Raw genomic sequence first — 19,814 nt, forward strand, 5'->3', positions numbered from 1 at the left:
AGGCCAATATGAGAGAGAGGAAGGAATTCGTGAAGTTCTTCTGAAACCTTGATTCCTATCTGCCTTCCCAACCTGGCTAATTGAGGAAATCCTGTGTCTCTGATGTACCTTAACTGGAGCTAATCTGAATTTTCGTTGATCTACCCTGACAATAAAAAATTAAATCCAACTGAAAGACTAGACAGACTTTTCACAACTTTGACATATGCAGCGGTTGTTTTGAAGTTGGTGGCCTGCTGAACCTTTCAGCATTACCTGGGTTCAGTACCAACCATTTTCCATTTGCTTCATTCTAGGTTAAACAAACTGCTCTTTCTGTGTTCCACTTTCCATTATTTTGCTAAGTTTTTAAAATGGCCCTAATTTAGAGCCCAGTCTCATTTGGCTATGACAATAAATTCTAAAACTCAAAATATAAATTTTGTGTGTATGTGCCTTCTATGACAATGGGAATGGAAAATGGACCTCCAGTTCCTGCGGGACAAGATGGCACTTCTTTCAAAAAGGTACATGCAATGGGAAGGTGGCTTCTGCTTCCATTACTGGTTTCTGCAGAGTCCTTTCCTATTTGGCTAGATTCTTCTTCTTCTTCTTTTTAATAACAGCATTTATTATAGAATACAAGCAGAGAAAAGTGTGAGAGGGACTGCTACAGAAAATAATTATGAAACATTCAATGGTACAAATAACATTTGGAAATCCTGAAATGTGATTTGCACCAGATGCCTTAAAAATCTGTATATTTGACATTAACAGAGAGAATGATGAAAAGGATTCCTTAAACTTCTAATGAATGGAAAAATTTTTGTTAGTCTAAAACTAACAAACTATTTTTGCTAATAGTTTGGAAAACTCAGAAAATCAGCAGAAGGTTGGGACGAATATATATACTTAGTTATTTGAAGGACTAATGTGGCCCTAACAAGAATCCGGTGACACAAAACAATGAATTTTGGTTAAAGTATAAAGTATATCTTTTCAGTCTGGGAAGATGTATCAAGCACCCCAAAAACATTCACATTTTTGCTCAGGTAATTAAGTTTTATAGCAAATTATTTTCAGGACAGACACAGACATTTGGACATACATATGTATACACAAAGATATTCATTTAAGGGTTTATTATGGCAACAAATTGGAAATTATCTAAAAGTGCAGTAACAAGGGGATGGGTGTCTAAATGGGTTTCAACATAACACAGGGCAAATTACTATGCAACCATTAAAAAGACAGTTCTGGAATTTCAGATAACATGAGAAGATAAGCATCATATAATGTTAAGTGAAAAAAACAAGTTGAAAAACTAATTATAATCAGATCTCAAGTTAGTCAAAAAAAATATCTGCATAGAAAAAAACAGTAGGAAAAAATACACCGAAGTATTTACCTTTGGGTGGCAAAAATATGGGCAATTTTTCTTTTCTACCTTAGGCTTTCCTGTGTTTTCAGAAATATTTGAAAACAGTTAACATAAAAATAACCACAAGAAACTAATATTTATTGGGTGCTTTCTTTTACAAGGGGTATATGGAGGCACAGAAAGGTTAAGAAATTTGCCTAAGGTATCAGGTAATAAATAGTAAGGCTGAGAAATCTTTTATTATCAGGGGAAAAAAAAAGGTAGGTAACATTTTGTGAAAATTTTCAAAAAAGGTACTTTTCATGGCCAACTTTTTTGACTTAGGGTTTATTGTTGCGAAGCGTAATATCTGCTCAGGAACACTGTATATATTAATTTATCCCTGAAATTTAATATTATTCCTTAAAGATACATAATATCTATGCAAGAAGGAGGCACTATTTTAACACAACAAAGTCCATTTACTGTTACTCATGCCTGGGAATATTTCATAATTGTGCCTATAATTTACTGAGTTATGACAGTGGGCCAGGCACTACCGTAAGCACTTCACATATACAAACTCATTTAATTGCCACTAACTTTGTGACAAAGGCACAATCACTCTCCCCATTTCACAGATCAGGAAACTGATCAAAGAGGTTAAATAACTTGCTGAACGTCACACAGCCAGCAAGGGGATACAGCCAGACTGGCTATGATGTTAACCACCAGGATACACCATGAGAACCACTTCTCCATGGAGTGACCCCCCCATTCCACTAACTGGCCACTGTTCTAGCAACCACAGGCAAAAGAGCTGAATGAATTGGGGAAGTTTAGACCACAGCAATGGCCATCAAAGTGGGAGCCCTGTACCAGTATCATCAGAATTTGTTAGAAAAACAAATTATCACGTCACACCCAAGACCTCCTGAATCTGGAACTCTGAGGGTGGGACCTAGCATCTACGTTTTAATAAGCCTTCTGGGTGATTCTGACGTACATGCAAGTTTGAGAACCAGTGGCCTAACGAAAAGGCAACTAAGAGGAAAGAATCATCCTAGCTTCCCTTATGTTTCCAAAGGGCTGTAATACAGGGGAGATACAACTTACAGAGCCCTCACCACAAGTGGTGTACCCCTCAAGTTCTGACGAATGGTATAAACTGGCCAAATGGTGAGAGATTTTGGCTCGAAACTGGGAAAGAGCTTCCTGTATAGCTGGAGGTAACCAACTATGGAAAGGGCTACCATGTGAGAAAAGGATCCTTGTATCATGTGGAGTGTTCAAACGGATGCTGAGTGACCATTTCTCAGGCACACTGGTGAATGGGAAGGTGTATAAGGAATTTCTGAAAGACCATGAGTGACAGAATCACAAACCAGAACGTACTCATTGGGCAGGTATCTGTTGAGCGCGTATCCAAGTAAGAGAGTCCTGAAGCCAGATGACAGTCAGAGACACGTCTTGTTCTTACGACTTTCTAGCTCAAAGCTCACACTGGCTAGGCTGCTTCCATCAGGAGCCCCAGGAAGACCCATCTGTCCCATGCTCCTATATTTAGGTTATACTGTCTACTTGGACTGGCCTCTCTTAATCCAAATTCTACATGTTTTCCAAAGCCCAACTCGAGTCATATCTTCTTAGTGAAACCTCTAAGAGTCCTTCACACTTAACTGTCGGTTGTGTACACTGTTGGGTTTATACACACTTGCAATTTAAGAGTGAAGCCTGTGTCACATAGTGTCTTCCATTTTACTCTGTTCCACTGCAGGCAGTCACCGACTACTTGAAGAATGGTCAGTTCACTGGGGAAACTCTTCTGCTATATTCTTTTCACTCCTGTTGCCCACAATAATGAGCACATGAAGTCCAGCTCCCTGATTAGGTGCAGACCAGGGACGTACATGGTACGGGCCCTACTGTTCACCTCACCAGTTGCTTCCTGTCTGCCAAGTACGGGCAATGGCGGAGCCCATGTTGCCTGCTAAGGAAAGCTCCCCTTTTCCTTGTCCAGAGGCTGGGGGGCTGTTTCTATCATGTCCTCTGTTCACATAAGCTCTGGATAGACTGTTACAATCCAGATGCTGATGTATATGTTAAAACTCTTATGACAAATCCAGTTATTATGTGTGCAGTGAAGCCAGTTTTCAGATTTTAATACTTCCTTTTTTTCTTTCTACTCTTGTCATATGTGCCATGCTTGAAAAACATCTTTTAAAAACCACATTTTCACATCTTAAGAACACAAAAAAAGTGTCAGATACTTTTTTTCCCCTTTGCAGTCTTAGAACTTCAAAAACAGCCAAAAGGAAGTTTTATAAAATACGTAAAAATATGTGCTGAGAGCTGAGGTTTTATATGCCAAGAGTTAGACTGTAGTGAATTTTTACTGCAGTTAATATTAACTCCTAGGAAAAGAAAGCTTGCTGGAGACCCCGGCCCACTCTGTCACGGGAGGTATCACAACACTTTCTCAAAGATTACCCTTACATGTATGAGAACCAACTCCTGGTTATCCACCTTTGGGTTATCCAGAGTCCCCAACACCCTGTCCTTCTTCTCCTTCTTAATAAAGGCCTTTTGGCCATTTCACAGCTCATTAGCACCTCTACCAGAAGGTAGGTGGTGACAGAGAGAAGAGGTGAAACTAAAATCAGTAAATTTTACTGCTCGTTAGCAGCTCTTGTAAAAGATATGAGACAAAGGGTTTGAAGCCATCATCATCCTCAGGATCATCAAGAAACTTGTGCACAGTAGTAGTAGGCAGAACTAGACATACCACTGGGATTTTGTTTTATTATTTAATTATTTTCATTTCTTTAAGTTTCCCTTCCACTAGTTACATCAAATAATTAAGAGCTGTCTGGGCCATGAACACAAGGAACTTACCTGCTTTTGCACTCCATTGAGTTGCTGAACCTTGATGATGAGTGAAGCAGTTCGACCCTTGTACTGAATAGTCCTAATAAAAGTCCCGGCATGGTCCACACTGAAGGGCTCTGACCAGCGCCAATTGCCCCAGCCTTCAATACAGATGTGTAACAGCTGGAGAGAAAAACAATAATCATCATAATGCCAAAAGTGCCAACAAAAATCTAGTCCTAAAATGAAAGTCTCGTTGCTGGAAAACCTTCCTATTTGTAATATTTAGCATCTGTTTTCTTTCTAACCTGCATTATTCATCCACTTCCAGCTTATTCAACCAGGCTAAGAATAGCAAATATGCCACAGAGAGTCAATGTGGTTTTCCAGATCACATTTTAAACCTTCTTAAAAATAATTGTCCTATCAAATGGTAAAAGGCCTGTTGAACATTTGAGAAAAGACCATTTCAATCATCTGGAGGACAAGGTTGAAATGTAAGATCAAAGAACATTGGTCTTGGCTGATAGTTTATTCCTTCTTATGGCTAGACAGTAATTAAAGCAAAATTTCATTTGTGGCATTATTTTTGACCCTAAATTGCCATTCTTTATTTTTGCTTTTGATGAAGAACAAAATGGCAATTTGAGGAAGCAGTTCATTCAATATACTGTTTTTATGAGATCACATATATCAAATTAGAACTACCTTCAACATTTTTAAAGTATGAGAAAATGTCTTTGTTCTATTTTTCTTCTAGTGTGTATTTGTTGTCAGTTTTACCAAATGAGTCTCCTGATTCATTCATATTTATTCATTCACATTCATATTTATTCATATAGTACTGCCACTTTTGGTAATATTTAGATTTCTTTCATGATCATCAAATATTTTCTATTTCTACTTCTACTTACTAAATGCGGCTAAGAAAATCAGTTTAACTGAACAAGTATTCCAAAACAATATAATAATTACTGCTTCTTTAGGATACAATGAAGATAAACAATGTTCTATACAATTACTAAGGATAAGAAAATACAACTGACATTCTAGGAAAAACATTTATATGACATACAAACTCACTATTTTCTTTCATCTCATACATGATTTTTTATTAAAAATTTTTAATGTTTTATTTTTTGAGAGGGAGAGAGACTATGGATGAGTAGGGGAAGGGCAGAGAGAGAGGGAGACACAGAATCTGAAGGAGGCTCCAAGCTCTTTGCTGTCAGCACAGGCCCAACGTGGGGCTTGAACTCACGAGCTACGAGATCATGACCTCAGCTGATGTCGGACACTTAACCAACTGAGCCACCCAGGTGCCCCAATATATATAATTCTTTAAAAGAATGAACCCAAGGCTAATCATATGAAACATTTTCCAAACTAACAGAACGAATAAAACTTTAAAAATATTGTATAAAAGCTATCATAATAGACCCTTAAAATGAATACATTAATAAGAATTTACATGGGAATTATTATAACAAAAGCTTTTTGATGGAAAGATTATTTTTTAGTTTCAGCATTAGAAGGATCCTTAGAAAGTGCTTAAATTAAAAAATTTCCCAAGGTACTAGTTATCACAATATGATTTTGGTGGAAGGTTAAGGGAGGGTTTTTTCTTTTTTTTTCTGGTCTTTAAGTACCTTACTAAAATATTTTTTAAAATCCTCCTAACTCATCTCCCTCCTTTTAATATGGTCCCACTCCAGCTCTTCCTGCATACAACTGCCAGTGACCCTGTGAAATCAAGAAGCTACCATTCAGATGATTTCTCAAGAAGAAAGCTTACAGCTCAAAGAAAGCAAGAAAGCAAGAAAGCAAGAAAGCAAGAAAGAAAGAAAGAAAGAAAAAGAGAAAGAAAGACAAAGAAAAGAAAAAAAAAAGAAAAGGAAAGAAAAGAAAAAAGAAAAGAAAAAAAATCCTGGACAGCAAATACCTTTAGGGAAAATTTGGTCTTACACTCTACAACATAAAAGTACCAGAGTTATCTTTGATCTTTAAATATTAGTTACAGAGAGAAAAAAAGAAAAACAATAGTGGTGTTTGGAACCATTTCAGTTTTTTTGTAGCACCAATTGGGAATAAGAGCTCAGGGCACACACAAAACTAAAAGAAACAAGAGAGTTGTTTTCTTTGGAGAGACTAGTAGCTGGAAATGACAAAAAAATAATGAGGCAAGGTACTTAAGGTCAAGCTCGGCGATATTTTTCCTGAAAATTCCACAGCCTCTGAAGAGAGGCTTAATGTACACAATGTAATTTTAATTGGAGAGTGTTCACATTTGCATATGAGCTCAGTTTTAGGTAGCCGCTCACTCTGTCTACACAGCTTTTACTGAGTGTCACCAAGGAATATGCTGTCAGGTTTCGCTTGGCAGCTATTTGTTCTCAAAATGTTGGTGCAGATATTTTCTTTGAATTATGAGAATCCAGATACGTTTGGATTTAATTCACACAGAAAAGCTGGGTGGGGGAAAACATAACACCTCTCCCCATATGCATCACCAGTAGAATATTTGTAATGTTTGGTCTGCTGTTAAAAACATCTAAATAGCTATTAAACACATATACTTTATTAAGAAAGAAATTACATTCCTAAGAGAGAAAATCTACAAAAAGGAAATGAGAAGGCCCAGCACTACTTTGGTCCTCCTTCCCATGAGTGACTGATCCAGACACTAGACAGCAGTGCTGAGACTCCTGGGCATCAGGTGAGTGGGGCGTGTTCTGTTCTTTTTGAACCAAATGATTAAATTTCACTGCTATAGGTACTGAACTCTCCGTTTAATAATAAATACTCATAGGTCAATTTTTATTTCTATACTGAAGGAACAATAAACCAGGCATAAAAATTTGCAATCTGTGTTCGACTACTTGATCCTAATAACATTTCTTTTGATCATTCACCCAATGCTTTTTTTTTTTTTTTTTTTTACTTGGTTACTATAAGGAAGGTGATATGCTAGCCCCTATGGAGGAAATAAGGAGGACGAGCTGTGTTCTTTGTCCTGCGAAAAGCTTATGATCTTATAGGGAAAATAAAGCATGCACAAACAAATAACAGGAAGCATTAGGGGAGGAACAAAATGGTACAGGAATCTAGAGAAAGGAGGGCTTGCTCTAGGCTGCTATGATAAGGAGAACTTCATGGAGCAGTTGGGTCTCAGAGTTACCACAGGATTTCAATTGGCAAAGATGAAGGTTCCTTTCTGGGCCAAAGGGACAATGTGAGATGTGAAAGTCAGAAGGTATGCTTGGGGGCAAAATAATAGTCTTGACTGGCTAGAGCAAAGGGAACATGAAAAAACAGGAGTGAGGCACAAGGTCGGAGAGGCAGATGTAGATTGCGGCCAGCACTGATGTACTAAGTGAGGAATTTGTGCTTTATTGAAGAATGAGCCTTTTGAATGAAGCCTTCTGTATAGGGGAGCAGTGTGTTGAAAGAAGGGTAAGAGTGGAGTGTGGAGGTAGGAGGGCAACGGTCAGGAGGAGAGGCAAGGTGGGCCAGAAACATGAAAACATAAGAAGAAGCAACGGCCTTAGCAAAAAAATCACTATCCTTTATGGCCTGGAGCCCATGGTATTTTTATGTTCTCTTATCAACTTGGAAATTTTCTTTCCCCTCTTTCCTATTACATTTCCCTTACTGACTCACTTCCTCTACCATCTTTTCTATTCAGGCCTTTCATTCTTTTTGGCCTACTTAGCTAGTGTCTAATACTTTCCATCGGGGAAGAAGTCAAAATAGGAACAATTCTTGTTTAAACTTCTCAATGGGAACTGCAACTAAGCAATAAGGCAGGTTGTACAGTGGCCACACTTGTTGGAAGGTCCCAAGAGACTACATTTTCTTTTCATCCAGCAGACCCTGCCCCCACCCCTTCCCAGGACTGTACTGGCAGCCAGACTAAATTCATAGTTTTTCCACTGAAGACCTCAAATGGGAGCATATACAGCCTTCTGTTCATTTTTTTTTCAATACAAAATAAAAATTAAAACTGAATTACTGATCAGGGGTTTGGGGTCAGCTCTCAGGACCACCCACAGTAACCTCCAAAGGGAGAATTCTTGAATCAGTTACAGAGGAAAGAAAAACAGGATGAAATATAGGAACAGAGGGTACACCAAGGAAGGGAAAGAAAAGGGGAAGACGAAATTTTAAAAATTATATCTTTTTTTTTTTTTAATTTTTTTTTTTTCAACGTTTTTATTTATTTTTGGGACAGAGAGAGACAGAGCATGAACGGGGGAGGGGCAGAGAGAGAGGGAGACACAGAATCGGAAACAGGCTCCAGGCTCCGAGCCATCAGCCCAGAGCCTGACGCAGGGCTCGAACTCCCGGACCGCGAGATCGTGACCTGGCTGAAGTCGGACGCTTAACCGACTGTGCCACCCAGGCGCCCCAAAAAATTATATCTTAAATATAAATGAAGGTACTGGATACTTGTCTGTGAACTTTATTCGTTTTATTTTATTTTATTTTTATTTTTACTTATTTATTTTAGAGAGAGTGAGCAAGTGGAGAGAGGGGCAGGGGCAGAGGCAAAGAGAATCTTAAGTAGGCTCCATGCTCAGTGTGGACCCTGATGCGGGGCTTAATCCCATGACCTTGGGATCATGACCTGAGCCAAAATCAAGAGTCGGATGCTGAACCAAATGAGCCATCCAGGCACCCCTCACGACTCATTTTAAAACTGTTATCGAGATAATTTCTACCTAAGACAAAAAATTTGTCTTCAGATTCACTTATACTTTTTTTTTGCATTTTATAGTAATACACTGTACAGTAATATGTAATATTCTAAAAAGAAACTGAAAATCTAAAATAACTTCAAAAATTTTCCCAATCCATTATATTCTTTGTAGAAATTTTAGGAGTTCTAAAAAATTAACATTCAATCCAAGTGAAATAAACCTTTCAATATATGTATACATTAATACATATATTAAAGCTTAGGCATCATGTATATTTTTTAAACTTCTAAACTTATCATTATATCCCAAGAGCCTAGTGCACAGTAGGCATTCAATAGATATTTAATAAATGAGTGGGGATTATTGAAAAATAACCCAAAATAGACATTAAAAATTTTTAGTGGTGATACTTGTGTACAAAATATCATAAAATTGAGTATTAAATCAAAATGTTTAGAAATTCCTATTTTTAAATTTTTCCTTTTGTCTATACATTTTTAAACATTTTAATTCCAGTGTAGTTAACATACGGTGTTATATTTGTTTCAGGCATACAATATAGTGATTCAACAAGTCTGTGTATTATTTGGTGCTCACCAAGATCAGTACACTCTTAAAAACTTCCTATTTTTTGAATGACCTTTCAACACAGGAGATTTGCCTTATGTGGATAACGATACTAGATTAAACTAAAAATCAATATAACCTCTCAGATCCATAATTCAGATACTGCAATATTGATATTAAAGCATAAAGTAGATCTCAGATGATATAGTGAACATTATGAGTGCAAATTAAGTTAAAGTATTTTTTAAAATTCTTGTCTATCTAAAATAATATCTGGAAAGCTACAGATCAAATAACAGAGATCAAAGTTTAAGTGCTTGTTTGAAACGTACAAGTAGAACTGATAGTACATTTCACACCAATAAAATAACATCACAATAAATCGAAATATGCTGCTCATTATTGTTTTTTTAAGGCAGTTAAATTTCAGGAGGTTCAGAGTATCTGACATAATGCTAAAAAACCAAGTGGAAAAATTTCTAGATAATGGCTAATGCTTGGTGTCACCCTGATTCAATACTGAAAATCTCAGCACTCTATACACTCTTTTACATTTATTTATAGAACACAATCTCACAAGTAAGGAATGAGGAAAGCGGAAATAAATCATATTGATTTATTTTCTAGTGGATAACTTGGACTCTTTGATGCAGTGTATTTTGGAAGAAAAAGGAAAAAGAAAAAGAAAGCTTTCCAAATCGATAGTCCAGGAGGTGATATAATGGAGGCTCCACTGTCTTCACACAAGTGTTGGGTAGTTTGCTCTTCCATAAAATATGAGTGCTTGTAGGTTTTCCCTCATGAATGAACTCAAAGAAAGCCACAAACACTGTGTAATCAGCCTAAAACAGCCCCTTATAAAAAAGGGAAACCTGGCATACTCACAAAATTTCCATTAGAATATAGATTGCAGTGGGAGGGAAATCCTTGTCAAAAATCTTAGTTTTAGATACGGACTCATCAATTCTACATAGGAATTAATCATAAGGTAGTAATTATTCATATGTGCAAAGATTAACCTAGATGTAACTTATTCCAGTATTGTTTTAATAATGAAAATTATGCATTAGTAGGAAATTGATCAAATAAAATATTGTAAAAACAATAAAAGCTATCATTTGTTAGACACATACTATGTACCAAGCACTGGGTTAAGTGCTTTTTATAGATTTGCTCACTTATTCCTTAAAATAATCTTACAAAGTAGATACTTCTGTTTCATCTTACAGACGAAAAGCAAACTGAGTTCCAGAGATGCTGAATAGCTGCTCAGGGCCACAGTGCTGGGGAGGGCAAGGGACAAGATGTGAACTCAGGTACGTTTACTCAGAGTAAGGTGTGCTTAACCATACCTATATTGTAGAATCCTCTCAAGCTGCTGAAGAAAAAAATCACAGCATGCAAACACGTTAGCACTATTAGTTAGCAACAGATTAACTGAAAAAAAGCACATTACAAAAAGATACTTGCAATATACATTCTGGTTTTGTAAAATGAAGAAAAAGTATATATGCCTATTTCTAGCAGAGCAAATGGCTAGAAATAATGCCAGAATGCTAACTGTGGTTATCTTGGGGTTGTGGGATTATGTATTTTAAGTTTTCCTTTGTGTGCTCTTATGTAATTTCCAAATTTCATACTATAAATATGTATTATTTTGCAATCAGATAAACATTAATGTTATTAAAAAGAAAAATGTCTAATAGAAAGCATACAGAGCCTGCATTTTAAGGACTAAGAAATGACATATTTCTATTTTAAAAACTCAAATTCAGCTTCCTGCGTGAAATCTCCCCGTCTGTCCTAGGCAGTATCGCAGCTTTCCCATTTGCACTGCCGGCACTTTGCTAAAAGGGTGACATGATGTTCAGTTCATCTCTGTAGCCTCAGAGTTCCTCCCGTAGGGTCTGGCTTGCTCTCGTACTTATTCAGATGATCCTTGGAGCAGTTTACTTATTTGAGCTTTATTTCCTAGAGCAATAGGTTTTTGGGTTTTTTTTTCAGTTTAGCAAATATTTTTAGGATCTACATCTATTAAATGTTTACCATAAGCCAATGAACTGTAGTACACATGGTGGATATAGAGAGGAATGAGACGCATTACGTGCACTGAAAATTCTCACAATATAGTGGAAGAAACAGATATTTAACAAGAAAAATTATGCTGCAGAATTTTATGAGAGGAAGGAAAAGTTGTTGTAGGACTCCAGGGGTATTCTGCTGGAGAGTTAAAAGACTGACTGGAGGACATATTTAGTTACCCAAAGAAATAACATGAAAAAAGACATGCTGAAGTAGAGTAAATAAAAGATAAACAGGACTATCGTTTCTGATAAACAAAAGCAGGCGACAGCCTCACTCGGAGTGGTTCTTTCTGTACAAAATTAATGTCTACAAGGCACACTGCATTACGAACAAGGACAAGTCATAAAAGTAGCAAGCTATAGCTTCAAACCATTTGTGCAAACAACTTCTTGTCATATTCTTGTCAATGTAATTTGGAAAATTAACTTTATAGTATGAACTCATCAGCTTACATTCCTCTAATAGCTTTGATCCTAACCCGAATAGAACCACTGAGTTTTGATCCTGGAAAGGAAAGAGTCCTACAAGAATAAAAACCATTGGTTTAGGAGGCCAGATCTTGCTCTCGCGCAGCCAAGAGGCATATTTGTAGGTTCTGCGGGATGAGAAGACATGAGGGTTGGGAAGTCCTGCCCATGAGAGAGTGGTATAGAAAGGGAGGCCGAAGAGGCAGTGAACTGTTAGGTCACAACTGCCACTTTTCCTCAGGGCATCAGTCATCAGGCAACAGCAGGGACTAAAGCCACAGAGACACTGATATAAAGTAACCGACAGTTTCTTGGGCTGTTTGATGTCATGCTATTCACTGTCTCCCTAGTCTTTCTGTGTCTATACAGAGATAGGAGCTCCCAGGGAAAAACAGATTGTAGCAGTACTCCACTGTATTTTAGGAGAGGTCATCACAAGACAAACATTATGGAGGAAGAAAGAGTCAGGAAAAACAAACAACAAAAACAGCTGTGAACAAGGGAAATTGTAGTTTCTCATAAATTTTGACAATTTGAAGTATCAGAGAAGCATGAAAAGATGCAGGAGAAGCTGTTACCTCTGTATCGTTGAGAGATATTAGGACATGCCAACTAGCAAATGGGAAGTGAGACAGGAATATACTTAATCACTCTGGCCTGTTGCTGGGAGTGAGAAGAGAAAGGTCACCATTCCTTGAGTGATAACACAGTCTAACCAACGACAATCCATAGACTATAATCACCAACAGTGAAAACAAGCCATGAGACCTGTGAAAAAATACTACAAAGCAGAGGAAACAGAATATCATCTTAAAAAGTGAGGGGAAGAAGACACTAGTTACCATAAACACCCTGTTGCAGAATTTAGGGAAAAAAAAAATCAGGACAGTTTTTGGTTTTCTTTAAACTGTTACAAAATACATGATTTCTGGAAAACTGTAGAAAACCACTGAGAGAGGAAAGAACAGTCTGGTATGAGGGTAAAATGAATATGATATAAAAAGGAGATTAGATAAAACAGTGAATGCAAGGAGGGGCGCCTGGGTGGCTCAGTCGGTTAAGTGGCTGACTTCAGCCTACGTCACGATCTCGTGGTTCGCGGGTTCGAGCCCCGCATCGAGCTTTGTGCTGACAGCTCAGAGCCTGGAGCCTGCTTTGGATTCTGTGTCTCCCTCTCTCTCTCTGCCCCTCCCCTGCTTGTGCTCTGTCTCTCTCTAAAATAAATAAACATTAAAAAAAATAAAACAATAAATGCAAGGAAACTAAAAAATGCATTTATAGAGTAACAATCTACACTGATGGAAGTAGAGCAAGTATGAATAACTACTAGGGAAGAAAAATTTGAAAACGTTTACGATTATACACAAAGCAAAAGGACAAATACATAAAGGAATAGGAGAGAAAATGTCACAGGTACGAAAGAAAAACAAAATATACATAATTAATATAAAGAAGACATGTCTATCACATATTGTATTGATAAGTCTTCATAGCTTTAAAACAGTGCATTGTGCCCTTCTATCACAGTTTGAGTTTCCGTGGGTCATGTGTCAGGTGTCACACATCTCTAGCAAACATTAAGGCTTAATCCGTGTTTTGACATATCTATAATCAAGCCATAGAATCTTATTAAAATTAAAAGAGATTCATATTTTGTAAGTATCTATAAACAGAAATCTAAATTCAAAATTTTATTTACAGTTTTTCACTGTTCAGACATCAGTCTTTGTTTCTGGCTAAAATTTATATACTTAGAAAAAAATAAGTTAAAAAAGAAGAGTAGGATGAATAATTATGATACATTTGACATATTCATTGTCTACAAAACAATGGGATGCTTAATGTGTATTCTCTGCTAAAAAATGGTCTAAATCTAGGGGCACATGGGTGGCTCAGTCAATTAAGTGACCAACTTCAGCTCAGGTAATGAATTCTCAGTTTGTGGGTTAGAACCCTGTATCAGGCTCTGTGCTGACAGCTCAGAGCCTGAAGCCTGCTTCAGATTCTGTGTCTCCTTCTCTCTGTGCCCCTGCCCCGCTCACGTTGTGTCTCTCAAAAATGAATAAACATTAAAAAAAATTATTAAAAAAATAATCTAAATCTAAATTATCTAACTTAGGGAAAATAATATACTTGAAAAATTTTGCAAAAAAGATTTCATGAGCAAATTCTCTCATATATTACAAATATAATTTATGCATAAATTTTGGGGACATATTAATCATGAAATAAGATATAAATATGTACAGTAAAAATAGTATGAAATGATACACAGGCTTGCTTTGAAGAGGTTATTTCAGGAGCACCTGGGTGGCTCAGTCGGTTAATCACCCGACTCTTGGTTTTGGCTCGGGTCATGATCTCACGGTTTCGTATGCTTGAGCCCCGCGTCGGGCTCTGCACTGGCAGCACAGAGCCTGCTTGTGATTCTCTCTCTCCCCCTCTCTCTGTCCTTCCCCCACTTGCGCTGTTTCCACCTCTCTCAAAATAAATAAGTAAACTTAAAAAAAAAAAAAAAGGTCATTTCAGCATTACACATATCTATTGTTTTCATGTTTCTAAAGGGTGTGGACTTTTTGATATTTAAATGATATGTGACCGAAAAAAACCATGATACTAATGGCTGCCTTATGTCCAGAACTGTGTGACAGTCTTTGAGACTGTTTACCCCTGATACTACTACCAAGGGTTGAAAAGTAAAAATTCAGAAAAATGTGATATGTATGTGTACGTGGGAGTACAGAAAAGGATGGTTTATTCATAAAATATGAAATTCACATTTTCTTTTACAGTAATTCAATAAAATAAATAGAAACTTTAATTGCTTAATTGAGTTGCACCAACAGCCAGGAGATTTTGGTGCTCTGTAGACACACTCCTTCGACAGAATGAAAGTCGATGGTCGCCATGCTCTTGGTTGGACCCAACTCTTCAGTGGAAGAGAAAAGAGTATGTTGGATAGAAATAATAAAGACTAATTTAGGTGAGCTGAGAAATGGAAGCCAATGAGAAAAGACACTAGAGATACTGTTTAACAGCCATTCAGGTTTGGAGAGATATTTTGAGTCTGTGAGCCAAACAGTTTTGTTTGTTTGAAAATCAATTTTGACTTAATACAAATATAAACAATAGAGAAACCTAACCAAGGTTTGAATAAAAACTTTCTTTTAAATTGTTCTCAAATACAACATTCATCATTCAGCAAAATTTACATTAATGTAAAACAGAAGACATGCCAACATGTGTCCCAAGACAAGATAAAATAGTTTTATGAAATCCTCATTTTTAATCATTATGGCAATTTAGACAATTATAATTACTATCCCTAATTTTTAATTAGAAAAAAAAAAAGAAGTCAACAGATGGATATAAAAGAAATCCAAAGTTTTTATAGTTATTTATTTTCATTTAACTAAACTGCCTTGCCATACTAAGAAAACATTTTTGTAAAGGTTAAATAAAGTATTTCATGGCAACCGCTGCTTCTCAGTGCCTGTATAACAAGAAACATGAGCCAAAGTTGTGCAAGTTGGTTTTCTTTCCCAGTAAGGGAATGTGGTATCTAAGACCTTGTCCTAACTCATTTTATCCCCAAGTGTAAGTCAAGCAAGTCAAATATGAACTAATGCCTGAAGGGAAGTCCCTGACTCCAAAAGTATGGATTATTTCACATTTATCTTAAAATCTGCTCTCAGAGTTCTTAAAATTCACTAACTTGGCAAGTCAGGAATTATCATGAGAAATGAAATAATTTCATAACTATGAAGTCATCCAACATTCCATGCATCTGACACTCATTGGGCTTGGCCATGTCTTGGGCATTATTCTGACCTTTAGATAATAAGCTCTTCAATATCCTGTTCAGTATGGAAATAATTAAAAAGTGCCACAGTATAATAGGTATGCCATTGTCTTTAACAGAGTTAATGCTTTTGGTACAGGCTTGTGCTAATAGGTTATGATTAGACACAATCACATTATGTATGCTGAAATCTTTATAACATTCTTAATCAGTATTTCCCATTACTTAAAAATGGCAAAATACCATGCTTTAATGGTCCAGCTGCATTCCCTTTCTCCAAGTACTCTGTATTAAAATTCACATTTAAAATTAGTTCAGTAAAGGACCTTTATGTTTAGACATCAAGAATTCACATTTCCAGAGCATGGGCTTGTGAAAAGCCTTTTGAGTGTCTTGTAAAAAGCTTAAGGAATCTTCAGTACATTTTTCTCCAAAGCTATATTTCAATATCTAAAATTTATTGCCAGAGGAGGGACAGAGAGACCATTAGCAGCACCAGCAGTCATTCCTCTGGGTGCTTCACAGCTGAAATAATCCCCAGTTGTTCTCTTTCATGCAGGCGTATAGGAAACTCCAGAAATCAGCCCTGGGACTGAATAAAGTGCTCTATCACAATCCTATCTTTGCCATTTCTGGTGAAAGACTTTAAAAGTCTTAACTAGGTCATATTGCAAATGATTTTTACAAAGAACCTTTGAAATATACAGGAGTAAGAAAACTCAGTCCCACACTTCTCCCTCTCATTTAGAGTAAATGCATTTCCCAATAGAAAATGGAGGAATTCTAAATATGCTCTAGCTACTAGATATTTAACGACCAAAACTGTTAGGGCCCCATTTACCTCTACTGGTGACCTCACAAGGCCCTCTAAGCTTCCTTAGAGAATGTAAGTCTTCTGGAATCTCTCATGAAACTGAAATATTTTAAGAGAGAAAGGTGAAGGGACAGAGCCTACAGTCTACTATTTTGTCATTTCAATTACTGCTTTAAGACTGAAATAAAAATGCAGTCGATGGTGACTGGACGGTAGGTTTTGGGTACTCAAATGGAGTCAGTGTTTACAGAAAATTTTGGATTAAAATCCTTGCCAGATGGTCCCAAGAAGTGTTTACCTCACTGTTGATTTTAGCTATCTTAATGTCAGCAACAGTAAAAAGAAGCCTGTTACTGCCACTGGGGAGCAAAGGCATACAATCCTTCCTTTCCACATGGAATTGCTAGTTGCAGACAGCTGTGCCCTACCCAACAAGGGTGATACTGTAGGTTTCTGGGAATCTACTTCCATGGCTAGAGAAGGAGATAATGTGTGGCACAGTTGACTTGAAGTGATTTACTCTAAATAGGTAATATTTGGTAACATATAATGTACTTTTGTCTTATGACAAACCAGTTAAGAATTTTTCACAGTTAACTGAGAAGAGTTGGGGGTGCCTGGCTGGCTCAGTCGGTAAATCATGCAACTCTTGATCTCAGGGTTGTGAGTTTGAGACCCATGTATGGTGTAGAGTTCACTTAAAATAAAATTTAAAAAAATTAATTGGGAAGAGTTGGACATGCACGTGGACCTGAAAGGTGCTCTCGTTTGGAGTATGTGGTGAATCCCCTCTTGCAGGGCTCTCCTAATTCCGTCAGAATTTTCACTAGAGGCCAGTGGGAAGTCACAGGGGAGGAGGTGTGGGAGACCACGAACACTCTTAATTGAAAGTCCAACTTCATTAACAGTATACAGAACCATACATTTTGAGACTGGAGGACCTCTTTTTGTATGCCCGTAAAGTATACACAAAATATCCAATCTGATGCAAAAAGCACTACTTATAATTTTCATATTGTTAAAACAATTAAGCTTTTAAGTTTATGTTCTTGAGAAATGTAAGAAATGTTATACGTAAGTAAAAACCCTTATCCAGTGAACGTTTACCAAATGCCTAATATGAGCAGGCTACAGGATTAGATGCTGTGGAAAATTACTTTTATAAAGCCTCCTGTTCTCTTTTTCTCTTTTTACTTTCATCAAAACCTCATCTACATTCACACTCATCCTTTCTCTCCTGTCTCAAAATAGGAGGAGGCTTTTGTACTAAGTCACATGTGGCCGCAAATTTTCTCAGCAACTCTCAGTAAGAGGTAAAACCTAGGTCCTTATTCTTTGGACCTGGCCTAAACCTGTGACTTGCTCTGCCTACCAGTGTGGCAGGAGATTGTGCATGAGCTCTGAGCTTAGGCTCAACAGGCTTTGCAGCTTCTGCTCTTGCTTTCCTGTCTGGGCGAGGCTCCCGGGGCGGTCACGTGGAAGAGATCCAAGAGTACCCTGGCCAATAGCCTGCCAACTACCACACATGTAGGTGAGGCCATCTTGGACCAGCGGGCCCCAGGTGGCCTACCAGCTGATGGCAGCCTCACAAGTGAGCCCTGCAGACACCGGCAGAGGACCCTCCTGAGTGCATTTAGATTTCTGACCGACAGACTCATGAGCTAATAAGGTTTTTTAAGCTACTAAGCCTTGGGGTGCTTTGTTAAGCAGCAATAGATATGATATAAACCTCCTCCCATCTGGAGGATTCTTTCCTCTTCTTCCCTTCTAAGCTTTTATGCCACTAATCATTTTTCCTCTTCTGCATATAAATCTCTTCTATTTATTTCTTCTCATATATAACATGTTTAAGTTTCTTCCATTTAAAACCCACGTTTTACCCTGCAGCTTTCTCTAGCTAACACCCAATCAAGATTAAAAAAAAAACTTTTTTTATGCTGATTCTTTCCATTTCCTCACCTTCTGTTCATTTTCAACCCACTTCATTTGGCTTCAATCCCTATTTTGCCATGAAAATGCTTTCCTTGAGTCATCAATGACCTCTCAATTGCCAAATACAACGGTCTCTTCAGTTCTTGTCTCATTCAATTTCTACCATAAGGCATCTGATAATTCTGTACCTCCAGATATTCTCCTTTCTTAGTTTTTAGAACACTGTATGTCCTAGTTTTCCTGTTATGACTTAGTTTTCCTCTTCTTCTTATTCTTTTTCAATGGATCCCATTCCTCAGCCTAACCCCCCCCCAATTCTACTATTATTCCTTATGGCAGCCCACCTCCAAGATCACTCCACTGATCCTTGTCTCCTGTTACTTGTGCCTTTGTGTAGCTCTCTCCTACGCTAAATAGGGCTAGTCTGTGTAACCACTAGGATATCACAGAAATGACAATGAATGACTTCTGAGCTTAGGTCATGAAAGACACTATGGCTTCTATCTTGTTCTATCTTGGATAACCTGATCTGGGGAAGCCAGCGGCTATGTCATGAGAATACTCAACCAACTCTATGGAGAGATCCTTGTAGCAAAAAGCCAAGTCTTCTTGTCAAGAGCCATGAGAGTGAGCCATTTTGGAAATGGATCCTCCAGCCCAGTCAAGCCTTTAGATGACTATAGTTTCAGCTGATGTCTTGACTACAGCCTTCTCAGAGACTCTTAGCTACAACTACCACTCCCAAAATTCTTGGCTAATGGAATGGAGGTAAAAAAAAAATTTGTTATTTTATCTACTCAAGTTTTGGGATAATTTATTAAACAGCAAAATGCAACTTATATAGATTTTGGTATCTCCAAGTGGAGTGCTATTATAACAAAAGCCTAAAAATGCAAGGGGCTTTGGAGCAGGCAAATGGGCAGAAACTGGAAGGACTTGAGAAGAGTGTTGATGAATATCTGAGATACTTCAAAGATATTTTTAATAGTTACTTCAAGGCCATAGAGAGGCTGTCAGTGAGGACGTGAGGAAAACGTTGGTGGATGACGGAGGAAAGGGAATCTTTGTTATGTAGTGGCAGAGAGAGTTTAGCAACACTACAACCTGCAGTGACAGGAAAAGTAGAAATGTGCCCACTCAGGGTGTGTGGGTGGCTCAGTCAGTTAAGCATTTTACTCTTGACTTTGGTTCAGGTCAGGATCTCATGGTTTGTGACACTGAACCCTGTGTCAGGCTCTGC

The 19,814-nt window shown here is 37.5% G+C and overlaps 1 protein-coding gene across 7 annotated transcripts in view; it reads right to left on the reverse strand.

Moving 5' to 3' along the window:
- VPS13B (vacuolar protein sorting 13 homolog B) overlaps positions 1-19,814 on the reverse strand; it is an 822,593-nt gene that overhangs the window by 55,587 nt on the left and 747,192 nt on the right. For all 7 annotated transcript variants that reach the window (XM_086696045.1, XM_086696043.1, XM_086696044.1 and 4 more), the window contains one exon: positions 4,235-4,390. In XM_086696045.1, coding sequence (XP_086552171.1) covers positions 4,235-4,390 — 156 coding nt within the window. The remainder of the gene's footprint in view (positions 1-4,234; positions 4,391-19,814) is intronic.

Source organism: Puma concolor, chromosome F2, assembly GCF_028749965.1.
Source record: "Puma concolor isolate L17-30 chromosome F2, mPumCon1.1.hap2, whole genome shotgun sequence".
NCBI lineage: Eukaryota > Metazoa > Chordata > Mammalia > Carnivora > Felidae > Puma > Puma concolor.